This window comes from Xyrauchen texanus, chromosome 6, assembly GCF_025860055.1.
Source record: "Xyrauchen texanus isolate HMW12.3.18 chromosome 6, RBS_HiC_50CHRs, whole genome shotgun sequence".
Lineage (NCBI taxonomy): Eukaryota > Metazoa > Chordata > Actinopteri > Cypriniformes > Catostomidae > Xyrauchen > Xyrauchen texanus.
This window is the reverse complement of record NC_068281.1, coordinates 38,369,056-38,382,370: the sequence shown is the minus strand read 5'-3', so window position 1 is coordinate 38,382,370 and position 13,315 is coordinate 38,369,056. Positions and strand designations below refer to the sequence as shown.

Genomic DNA, 13,315 nt, shown 5'->3' with positions numbered 1-13,315 from the left:
GCTCCATAGTGCCAATACTTTACAGAGTTTTCCTGTAGATCTTCTTTAAATCAGTAAGTGGTGACAAATGAGTGGTTTTATGTTATGAGCGAGTCACTGAACCGTTATAAATATAAATGATGGCTGCATTCGAAACCAAAGGTAGCTGTCTTGTTGCCTCACTGCCCCATCAGTCAGTGACTCAACAGACAGTGGTTGCGAACAAGGGTACCTCCAGAAACTGGTTTTGGACAGGCTACTGAGGCAGCGTAACGTCACATAGTTGCTAGGATTCCAACAACTGATTAACACTATCTGGTGTCCAATAAAGTTAATGTGTCTTCTTCATTCATTCATCCAACCAAACCACAATGGTCCAATAATCTAGAACAAAATCAATAAAGTTTTGGCTATAACCAAGTGTATATTTCAAAACGAATATACAGTATACTAATTTCTCATTAGAAATGGAATCAAAAGTTGGACAAATGGAAAAACAAATGATACATTTATACACAAATTGTCTATCAGGTGCCTATTCTACCAAATTAGTTTTCGTAATTTTTTTTCCTTCTCAACCTCCTTGGATCCACGTGCACAGGATTGTATGATTTCACAGGCAGCGAAAGATACATGCTGCCTTCAATCAGTCGGATGAAGGTATCTTACTAGACCAGATGTGACATGAACATTGGATTCGGACATGCCTTGGTCCCTTCTTACCTCCGTATACAGCCTCCGGAGGTAGCATTTTCCTGGTTTCAGACAAAGCCAATGGAAGTGAACAGGAACTATTTACATTTACAAGATTTGTTTAAAACACTGATTCGTTTACGAACTAAGCATTGCTTGTTCAAAACCAGAGGAGAGCAGTGCATGCTTGCTTTGTCTACTTTTGAAACCATGGCATTGCTCCCCTAGACTTTTCTTGTGCATCCCACAGAAAATTTTCTCAGGAAAATGTCAGTGAAGCACTACTTTCTCTTACAAGAAAGTGGACATATTTTCAGTTTATTAAATTCAAGTAAATATAATATATATATAAATAATTAATGTAAACATTTTCTAATAAATCGAGTAAAAAAATAAAGTTGGGTTTGTGTATGTCAAGTGGAAGTTGAGATTACTGTGCTGTGCTGAAAAACACTCATTTTGATGAAATGCTTATTAAATGTGAACACTGCTAATTCATGTGTATCATGACTCACAAGTGTATTTACAATCCAAAAAAGTGCACATAATCCAACACAATAAGAATAGTCCTGGAAAAGGTAAGTACTCCCACAGAGTTTGATACTCAATTGATAGTACTCCACAGTCCAAGCTTAGTCCAATGATCCCATCACCTCAACTTGTTGTTCCATGCTGGTTCCTTACCATTTATCAAACACTTCCTTATTCCAGCCATATGACTTACATGTGACAGGTAGACCAACAATATTAAAAGGCATACCATGCAATATTTATAAAATACGTTTTAGAGACCTGAAGGATGCAGTTTGTCGACACTTCCCATCCAATCGGATAGAGCTTCATAAGACAATGAAATGTGAAATAAATCTATATAATACATTTTTCACTGTGTAATGCATATTATTAAGCAATGAAAGAACAATTTATGGCTCTAAACGTTGCCACTGGCCATGCTTAATTGGATTATAATGATCGTAAAGTTACATATTAAATTTTTTTTAGATTATTTCTTGTATGTTGAGCTGCAGAAAGATAGGATGTTTCCTGTGATACATACCATGCTTTCTGTAAAACATGCAATAAAAGTCTCACTCATTTGTAACCTCTCAAAGTGTGGAGTCAGTCCAGGTTTTCCTCTGCTTATGCTAAAGTGGTAGAGGGTTGCCAAAACACTGTCAGCCCACTGCAAGTCTCCTTATAGGGTTATTGAAGACCACAAAGAGTCCTCAATTTTTGCACTGTGTTCAAACTATTTGACCAATGTGACATTCATTATTCCAGCAAGGTGGCTTCCCCTTCATTCAAAACGATCTGAAATTGCGAGCGAAAACTTTTCTTTAGATAAGTTAAATATTGTATTTATAAAAGTTCCAGAAGTCTGAGATTACACTGAATATATGGGATTTTTATTTTCTTCTTTTTTTATTAAAATTTTGGGGAAAAAGAAATAGAAAGTTTTAGTGTTTCCAAAAATGTAAACCAAAAAAACATTATGATAATATGTCAAATTACAAAGAAACATGTATGCTATAAATAGGTTGGCATTAAAGTGCACTCAAATATTAAAAACGTTCAATTAATTTAATTAAAAAAGTTCTGTTTGTTCATTGGTTTATGTTCTCCCATGTCCAAGTATTTAAGCCCTCATGTTTTCCATTGTAGTTGGTCAGGTATTGTATGTGTGAATGTAACTTTGTTGTTTCTATTGATGTCAAGCTTATGTCAAGCCAAGTTCATATTTATGTTTATGTTTCATGTTTAAATTTAGGGTTTTTGGATTTCATGTTTTGTTAAATAAATTGCACTTGGGTTCTTCACTCCATCGTCATTGTCTTCGTCATTGCCAGTGTCGTCAGCAACATTACAGGAAGCATGATTTAGAGTTAAAATAAGTACTTAAATATTGATATTTTTTGCACCAAAAGCAATCACTTTAGAAAACATGAATTTAACCGCTGGGGTCATTTGGATTATGTTTATTGTCTGTGATTTTTGGAGCTTCTGAAGTCTGATCACCATCCACTTGCATTTTAAGGACCTACTGTGCTGAGATATTTTTCTATTTTTCTTCAAATGTGTTCTGCTGAAGGAAGAAAGACACACAAAAGGGTGAGTAAATGAAAGAATTTAAATTTTTAAGATTTCCCAATGCAAGTGAGCTTTCATTTTACACATTTCAATTGATTGCATACAAAGAAATTTAGTAAATTAAACAACTGTGTTACATTAGCTAATTTTAAGTAACTAAATTCAACAAGGATTTTTTTTTTTTTTTTAGACTGATTGCACTTGACCTAAAGCTGGTCATCAGTCACTTTGCCTGCTTTAGTGAAATATTGCTCACTGACAATTCCAGTAACTGTACGTGAATGAGACCATGATGGTAATGTAAAGGTCACCCATCCCACTATAAGGAGGAGGGGAATAACAAGAGAGGGGCTCGTAGAGAGAAACAGAGTTTGTGTATGGATTAAGCTTAGCATTACTCTTCATTACTTGATAATGTAATGTCAGATTACCCCACAGCAATGCATTCGAGCTGATGAATTAGTGTTAAATTGCAAACAAAATTAATAAATTAGGAGTAACTGAAAAGCAAGACAATTCGGGACTGTCATAAGTACCAGTAGACAGAACAGCAGCTTCCTTTAGAAATACTTCTCTGAGAAACAACATTTTCAATAAGACTGTGCTCAGGTAGGTTTGTTTTATGTCTTCTTTTCCCTTCATCATGTTTACCCGTAATGAAACCGAATGCCTATTAGGCTATTTAAGATCTTGATTTTAACTGCTAATCTGAAAGCTTAGACTGCTTAGACTGTTATTGTTTTGCTGCATTAGAGTCGGTTATTATGCTACCAATTACAAATGCTGATTAATAAGAATATAATTTGATATTGTTGTGAATACAGTTATCTAATTTGTATATTAAGGCTAGTTTTGTATTGATGTTTACAGTGTTAATTAGATTGCTTGTTTACTTTGAACCAAAAGTCCATGCCATGTCATCAAATACTGCTATTTAAGAATTTATTAGATTAATGATAAATAATTTTTTCCAATTGTTTGTGCTATTTTGTCCCCTGTATTCATATGACAGCAGAAATCTGCACATTGTTACAGTATATTTCAGTAATTGTATTATTATTAACAATATTATATAGTATAATATGCTTTTTGTTTTTTTTAAAGAATGTCTTTTTTTTATTATTAATATCTATTTGTATTAGATAATTATTGTCTATTTTTTTTTCTCAATTATGTTACATAACAAAAACCTTTACCCAGATGCTTATCTAGGCTTATCTTTTACTGAACAAAGAAAAACACTAGTAGATCTCACAGGTAATACATTTATGTTTATTTGAGATGTGTTTGGGTCTAATGTAGAGTTTATGGTACTTTGAATTGAAAAGTACACACAAGTCTTATTTGTTATTGTTCGATATATACACAGAATATACTGTGGATCTATATACTGTATACAGTGGCTGGAGTTGTAGTGCATGTGCTGCTGACATGTTGAAGTTGTGGTGCTCATGTGGGTGATGCAGGTTTGAATCTGGTCTGCTATGTCCTGATGCCATTACACCTTTCCTCTCAGTAATAATTCCCTGTACCTCTTCAAAGGCAAAAACAAACAAACCATACAAAGTGGATGAGTTAAAGCATCTCACACATTTTCAGATTTTTTGATGATGAATTTCAATAGTTAACCAGAATAATACACAGATACAGCAAAAGTGAAACTTCAGAAAAAAGTACCTTAAGAAGTGCCATTTATTTCACAGAAGAGCTGTTCCAGTCATCGCTTGACTTTTTGATATTTATAAACTGAACTTTGGACAGCCATCCACCAGCTTTGGGGAATTTTAGGGCCCATGATGGCCCAAATAGTCTCAAACTTAAAAAAAAAACCTTTTGAATTGCCATTCATTGACTCTTGATTTAAAGTCAATGTGAAATGGTGTCCTCAACCCATTTTACTTCTGTAATCAAAACATTTTCTAAGTAAACAGGCCTCAACGAGATCCAATAAGAAAAAAAGTGTAGAGTGGGACTTCATTTGGAAAAGATTGAACTGTGAAAAGTGGGTGTTACATACCTAAATGGATGCAGGAAGGGCTTTCCCTGCCCACATCATCACCTGAAAAACATTTTGAATAAAGGTTATGAAGACAAATCTTTTTTCTCTCTTTAGTATAACATGCACTGATGATTCTTACGCAAAAAGACCAGGAGGTGTTTTAAGAAAGCAAATAGGATTTCATATTGACCTTAAGGGGTATTTTCACATGGACACTTCATGGGTCTTGATCCAGACTGGTCACACAGTAAATTATGTGACCGTAGTCAAATGTTCTTTGGCTGAAATCAGTCTGTGCCTACAAAATGTGAGGCACTGCTCCCAAGTATATGGGCAAATGTGAGCTGCAGTTTCCAGGTGAAATGTCCACAGAGTGGCGCCATGAGTCATGAGTTGTTTTAGGTTATAAATGATGTAATGCAGTCAACAAGTCCTGACCATAACCCCAATTCTAAACCTAACCGTCAGTGGAGTGAAAATGTAATTTTATAGAAAAAAACTTCCAAGTCATTCTTCTCATTGATTAGGTGAGCCATAAGAAAAGTTATACAAATTTGAACTGATGCAATGATGTCTGATTCCACATGTCAGTAATTTGGCAGAAAGGGTACCAGATCATTCAGGAGCAACATGTCGATTTCTCGTGTGGTCATGTTGCTTAAACGACTGGATTGGATTGCGATTGGATTATATTCCATATACACTTGGCTTCATACAGTAAATCTGTTTCTGGAAAATGGATATAAATCCACTCTTATATTCCTGTGCTATATGTAAATATAGCGGAATTTACTTACGTGATAATGACAATGCCAGACAGCAAAATATTGCAGTAATTGATTTGGCTAATACCAACTAAAAAGAGGAGGATGCTAAAATTGACAATTGCGGTACGGGAGTAAAGTTTGCAAATGGGGACTGAACAACCAGATGCATGTAAACTGTCCAAGTCACTTCTTGTATGCATCTCAAACCGACACCTGAGTTAATCTGAGGAGATTGGTTTGCTATCCATCTCAAAAGTGTCTTGGGAGGCATTTACGCTTAGTTGTTTCATGATTTGATCAATATCAAATCAGTAAAATGCCTGAAGTAAATATCCCCTAAGCACTGGATCCCCCCAGGGCTGCATTCTTTCTCCTCTGCTCTTCTCCCTGTACACTAACAGCTGCACCTCCAGTCACCAGTCCGTCAAGCTTCTGAAGTTCGTGGACAACACCTCCCTCATCGGACTCATCTCTGATGGTGACGAGTCCGCCTACAGGTGGGAGGTTGACCACCTGGTGACCTGGTGCAATCAAAACAACCTTGAGCTCAATGCTCTAAAGACAGTTGAGATGGTTGTGGACTTCAGGAAGAACTCAGCCTCACCTGCACCTGCCCCAATCACCCTCTGTGACTCCACAATCGACACTGTGGAGTCTTTCCGCTTCCTGGGAACTATCATCTCCCAGGACCTCAAGTGGGAGCTGAACATCAGCTCCCTCATCAAGAAAGCACAACAGAGAATGTACTTCCTGCAGCAGCTGAAGAAATTCAACCTGTCAAAGACAATGAAGGTGCACTTCTACACAGCCATCATCGAGTCCATCCTCACATCCTCCATCACTATCTGGTACGCTGCTACTACTGCCAAGGACAAGGGCAGACTGCAGCATGTCATCCGGTCTGCAGAGAAGGTGATTGGCTGCAATCTGCTGCCGCTCCAGGACCTGTACGCCTCCAGGACCCTGAAGCGTGCTGGAAAGATTGTGGCTGATCTCTCCCACCCCAGCCACAATCTCTTTGAGACACTCCCCTCTGGCAGAATGCTGAGGTCCATCAGGACAAAAACCTCACACCACAAGAACAGTTTCTTCCCATCCGCCACTTGCCTTATCAACAAGGCCTGGTACCCACCCTGACACTCTCCACACTCCACCTCTGGCTCTACATGCCACTGTACTTGCTCTGCTGCTCTTTTATTTTTATACTTACTTTTAATATATACTGTGTGGACATATTTATATTTATATTGCTTATATTTTAATACTTGTTTTTTATATTTAGAGAACGTGACACGACACCAAAACAAATTCCTTGTATGCGTAAAAAACATACTTGGCAATAAAGCTTTTTCTGATTCTGATTCTAAGAATTGTCCCTGTCTGTCTTTGTTGTAACCTCTGCAGGTATTTCCTAGTCATCAATGATCAAGCTCAACTGCTCCTCACCAGAGTCCCTGTACATAACAGAGAACGCATCATGGTGCCCCAAAGAGGAAGAGTGTCTCAACGCAGAGGACCTGGAAGACCTTTGTCTGAGCCGCAGTGCTTACCTGGAGAAAAAACTGGGTGTTTGCCGTTCACACCTCTTTCTGCCTGTGTGCATCACCTACGTGGTCATCTTTGTAGTTGGAGTGCTGGGCAACGGCTTGACTTGCATTGTCATCGCCCGTCACCGTGTAATGCGCACAACAACAAACTACTACCTGTTCAGCTTGGCCATTTCTGACCTCCTTGTTCTCCTGCTTGGTCTTCCACTGGAGCTTTATGAACTCTGGAACAACTATCCATTCCTGTTTGGTGTTGCAGGTTGCTATTTCAAGACCTACTTGTTCGAGACTGTCTGCTTTGCTTCTGTGCTCAACGTGACGGCGCTGAGCGCAGAACGCTACAGAGCAGTTGTGCACCCCCTCCACGCCAAACATGTGGCGACGCATGCTCATGCCAAGCGTGTCATCATTGCATTATGGGCGGTCTCTCTGTTATGTGCATTGCCCAATACCAGTCTGCATGGCGTAGCAATGTTGCAACCCCTTTTTGGGCTCACTTTTCCCGAGTCGGTCGTCTGCATCGTGGTGCGTGATACCTGGATCTACAACCTGTTGGTGCAGGTGACGGCAATGCTGTTCTTCATACTGCCGATGTTGACCATCAGTGTGCTGTATGTGCTGATCGGCCTGCAGTTGCATCAGGAAAGGGACTGTTTTGGTTCAAAGACTGGGCTGAATCAGGACGGGCTGCATCAGAGGGCGCGTCATCGGCAAGTTACTAAAATGCTCTGTGAGTTCCATAACAGTGCGATGCCTGTGATCAATTGTAATGTTGGTACCTGTAGGCCAGTAAGGGTTAAATCTGAAGTGTGTAAATTCTGCAACTCCAGCATTACCAAATAACAAACATAAACATTGTTTTCAAAAAGGTTTGAAATTAGTTGGCAAACAGATAGTCCTGCCTTAAACGTACACCATTGGTTGTAGTCGATGTTGCTGTGTTGGGCTGGTTGGGATTCTCAGAAAATAATGTTCTGATAGTGTCACTGAGTCACATTGTTTGCACTTTTTGCAGAAACCAACCTACAAATGGCATCCTTATAGTTTTTATGCTACTTTGTAGATTTTATTTTAAGAGTTTTTTAGTATAAACACACACACACACTTCAAAGGTTTAAAGGTGCACTCAGTAATTCTTTCCACAATAAAAAAAGGTTTACTCCTGGAGAAATTAATTGTAATATTGAAACATATGTATAAAATCATGACCACCCACATAAGATGAGGACTCTAGTCATATCAGTTACTTTACAAAAGCTGTTTTATTCTAAATGGAGAGGGTCGCCTCATGGGGGCTGCCATGTAAGAATCACACGGCCAGCCGAATATTGTTTAATCGCAGTAACCGCACTGTTATTGGACACTTTCATTCAGGGATTAAATTAATAATGGCTGACTGTGAATAGTGAATTTCTACAATATTACATCACTGAAAATATTGATTTTTTCAAAATCAAAATATTGATTTTCAGTGATGCTGCATCCACGCCACTAGATGTCAATGTAAGTCCAAGATTACACAAAGAAAACAGTACTGAGTGCTCCTTTAATGTAACAGTTAAGGCCATTACAGCCCTGGGTTAAAGTAGATAAATTAAAATTCTGTCATTGTTTACTTCCCCTAATGTCATACAAAACGTATATGCTGTTATTTTCCCTGTGGAACACAAAAGATACATTTTTGAAGAATGTCCACACAACTCTTTTCCAAACAATGACATTTCATACTCTCAGGCTGTCAAGGACTTAAATGGACCACAAAAAAGCAAAAATATTTTGCATCAAGATGCATCATGCCAAGTTGACACTAGTGAAGTCAAACATCATTGATTCCCACAGGTGATTTTTACCTACTTATTCCAGCAATTAGCAGTGTAGCGTGATCAAATAGCGAAATAGCAATGCTACTAATTTAACTACATTTTTCAGTAGCTGCTTTTAAAACAGTGCAGCTTTTCCAGTAGCGAACTACTTATTCTAGCAATTAGCAGTGTAGCGTGACCAAATGCTACATCACAGTTTGGTCAGATTGTAACCAGTGCTGGGTAGTAGCTAACAGCAAATAGCAACGCTACTAATGTAACTACATTTTTCAGTAGCTGCTTTTAAAACAGTGTAGCTTTTCCAGTAGCTAACTATTTTCCAGCTATTAATGGTTTAGCACGACTAAACCCTACATCATGGTTTGGTCAGATTATATTCTGACTGTCACATGTGTCATGGAAAAAAGAAAATCATATTTGGAATTACATAGAGGGGGAATAAATGATGACAGACTTTTATTTTTTTGTTGATCTATTCCTTTAAGATAACCAGAGTGGGCAACAGTGTAAGAATAATGACAGATTCTTGTCTTGTAGTTCATGTATGGTTTTGCAAGTCTAGAAACATTTGGAGCTTTGTTTAGATTAATCTCCTGATAAACTGAAAATACCCAGCTGTGCTTTCACAGCCTCTTGTCATGTTTATGTAAATACAAGGGAATGTGATTTAGTAAAAACATCTTTCTGCATTTGGTTTATTGTAGTATCTGCTCAGCACTATACTGTGTGGCCAACCTCAAAATTTCAACACATGCTTAAAGAAGAAACAAAATACTTCGGACTTGTCATGCATTCTCAAGTCAATAAATACTGTCAGTTGCTCACTTTGGGCCAAGAGCAATAATTAGTTTTATTGTCATCGCATTAGATAAAATATCAAACCAGGTGGAATCTGCCAACAAACGATGCTAGACCTTTTCTCACAGCCATTTTTGCAATGACGTTTATCCAAATGGTCTCAATGTGATTTTTAGAGGACGTATAAATCTGTTCCCCTCAAGTTGACACAGGTGTCCTAACAGAGTATGCACAGGTGAAGTTCACATTAACTACTGTTTAAGGACATGTTCCACTAATGGAATGATTTGCATGTACAATATTTCTATACTTCCACTAGTTCCATTGGTTTGACCTTATGGTATATAATACAATGAGATTCATGTGTTTTTAAAGGAATCGTTCTCCCAAAGATGAAAATTCTGTCATCATCACTGTATAAGAGCATATTTATTATGTATTTTCTCTTTTCTAATGTTTTCAAAGGTGCATTGGTGATTGTGTTTGGAGTCTGCTGGGCGCCTTTTCACATTGATCGTGTCATGTGGAGCTACATTGATAACTGGACTGAAGAGCAGAAACATGTCTATGAGTATGTGCATCTTCTCTCTGGTGTCTTCTTCTACTTGGGTTCAGTGGTCAATCCCATCCTATATAACCTCATGTCATCCCGCTTCAGAGAGATGTTCCGTGAGGTGGTGTGTCAGAAAGGCCATCGTCAGCTGTCCCTCAGTAGAGTCACGTTACGCAGTGTTGTCTCTGCCTCTGCCTCTCTGCCTCTCATTCTGTCTCATTTTCTGTCAAGTTCAATCCTCGTGGGCTTCCACAATCTCTCTAGAATCTACCAGGATATTTTGTCCAAGTTATTGTATCCCAAAGCAAAGTCTGTGACCAAAAACCAAAGCCAGCTTTGCCTACTCTATGTGAAAGTTTTATTAGTCAAATGTGCAACTACATACTGCATTAGACACTAGACAGCAAGACTTGTTTATAATGATGTGTGTTTTTCTAAGCTTCCATTTAAAGTAACCATTTTGAAGTTAAATTGTGGTATGTACTTAAAAAAATACAGGTTTACGCAATATGGGGAATTTGAACAATTATTATAAAGCTGTTACAAATTTAAATGGGTGGTGTTGCAATAAGCATTGACTATTTTGCCTATACGCTTTGAAGCTGTTGCCCAAATGGTAATCTTTGAGACAACCATTTGAATAAATGTCCTGGGTACTCATGTTCATGGCCAGTGATGGACTGTGCTGTCTTGTATCACCCTCTGCAAGAGCTTATGACTTAGCAGAAAGTGTTTTTGGATGAAGGCACTTGTAAAGTAAACTGGTTTCAGACAGGCTTCCGAGACACCATAACGTCATGTCTGGTGATCTAGAACAAAGTGAACTTTAGAGATAGCAAAGCAAATATTTAAAGGAGTAGACCACCCAAATTGGAAAACATGTTTTTCCAAACTTGTATAATGTTCTCTCTTTCTTGAAACACAAAATTACAATTTAGGCAGAATGCCTGAAGTTTTTCATTTTCGCGTACATGCAAATGGATGGTGATTTATACTTCCAGGCTCTAAAATCACTCGTGCACTATATTTTACGTTCTTCAAAGTCATACAATAGCTTTGTGTGAGGAGCAAAGTGAAATTGAAGTTGTTGTTCAACAATGTTCCAGTCTACAGGAGCTCTCAAATCTCATTTGCTATGAAGTTTTTCAAACATGTGAAGTTGCCATTGGTCATGTAACACTCAAGAACCAATGGTGTTTTGGGGACTATGATGTAAATTACATTATGACACGGGATGTCGACATGTTTCTACCGAATGTTCCAGTACCCTGACATCAACTCCATTCTGTTGAGTTGCCAATAAGCGACATCTCCCATCAGATATTTTTGCATCAGTTCATGTGTGTTTATCTTTTCTTGTGGGAAGACCATGTTGGCAAGACAACAGTGTCGGAGACCTAGATTCCCATCCGTGTTGAAACCAGGAAGCAATTGCATTCACATAATCAACGATGAGCGTGAAATGAGGTTGTATTTTCCCTCGAAGATTGCGTTTTTACTCCACTAATGGTTAGGTGAGGTTAGGGTAGAGTTCACTGTATTACATCATTTACAAATAAAAACAACTCGCTTTACAAGTCGCTTCTCCGTGGGCATTTCACCTGGAAACTGGAGCTCATTTGAGCCCGTATGTTAAAAAAACACTTCCCGCTTCGGCCACTGGAGGCAGTGCTTTGAATTTTGGTAAGCCAAGACCGATTTTAGTTCAAGAACTGTCGAGCTACTGTTGCCGAATTCATAGTAAGATCAGTCTGATGTCTAAAGGTGCCATTTTGTGATTGAATACAAGAATTAGATTTGTGAGGATAAGATTATCCTGTGAATAACTGCAAAGATTTGGTCTGTTCCTCACACAAAGCCGCTGTATGACTTGAAATATAGCAAACTAGCCATTTTTGGGTTTAATAAAGGGTCAAAAGATTTATGTTTGAGTGAGCTATTCCTTTAATGATTATAATGCTTATTTCACAAGAAAATCACAAGTTGAAAAAAAATATATTTTCTGTATTTAATTTACTAAAATGCCCAGTCAGACACCATTTTTACTCTTTCCACCAACCGCTGAACAGCACACACATGGATTTGGGTTGTCTATGCTGCCTTCAAAAACTGACCAGATGAAGGCATCATAGTGGACAGGATGTGACGCAACAAAAATGTATTTGAACATATCTCGATGCCTTGCTGTCAACTTATACTCCCTACAAATGCAGAATTTTTCAGGTTTTGGATACAGCCCAAATCAGTTGTTGCTGCAAGTCAGAGTAAATGGAGTCAGTTATCTAAATTAAAGGAGCACTCAGTATTTTTTTCCCCCATTAAAAAAGTTTTACTCCTAAAGAAATGGATTGCAATTTTGAAACATATGAATAAAATCATGAGCACTCACATGAAATGAAGACTCCAGTCAAATCAGTAACCTTATAAAAGCTGTTTTATTCTACATGTAGAGGGTCCCTTTATGGGGTCTGCCATGTTAGAATCACATGACCAGCCGAATACTACTCGCTTAATCTCAGTAACCGCACTGTTATAAGGCACTTTCACTCTTGGATTAAAGGAACCATGGCTTAATGTGAATAGTGAATTTCTTCAATGGCATCTGTAATTGAAAACTATTGATGCTGCATCCACGCCGCTAGGTGACAATGTAAGTTGAAGATGACACTAACAAAAAGTTACTGAGTGCACCTTTAACGTAAGGTGAGATAATTAAGTTATCATATCAGTGTGTCAGTGCATATCAATGTCTTCATATATAATTGGACTTTATATAGAATTTTACCAGTAAGGTTCCCATCATTCTTACTGAAACCTTCCTTGCAGATCTCTGAATGTAATCACTATAGATTTCATATCAACAAGAATGCATGATGAGGTCGTATTAGATATGCCTGGGTTTGTTTATAAAATTATGTCCAGTGGTGTTTTACAGTATTTACGAAGTACTATTCCCAATCCTGTTGAGCATTTAGAGAATGTACAATGACTCACTTTTGACATGTATGGAAACTTTACCTCTGCTTTGTTGGAATGTAAATATCACAGCTACTCGTCAATGTTTATTA

At 37.9% G+C, this 13,315-nt stretch overlaps 1 protein-coding gene across 1 annotated transcript; it reads left to right on the top strand.

The window, feature by feature from the left end:
• The first annotated feature begins 3,147 nt into the window (after positions 1 to 3,147).
• LOC127645402 (neuromedin-U receptor 1-like) lies at positions 3,148 to 13,315 on the top strand. The gene is made up of 3 exons (XM_052129010.1): positions 3,148 to 3,369; positions 6,931 to 7,803; positions 10,160 to 13,315. The coding sequence occupies exons 2-3, from the start codon at positions 6,948 to 6,950 to the stop codon at positions 10,645 to 10,647; spliced, it is 1,344 nt and encodes a 447-aa protein (XP_051984970.1). The 5' UTR covers positions 3,148 to 3,369; positions 6,931 to 6,947; the 3' UTR covers positions 10,648 to 13,315.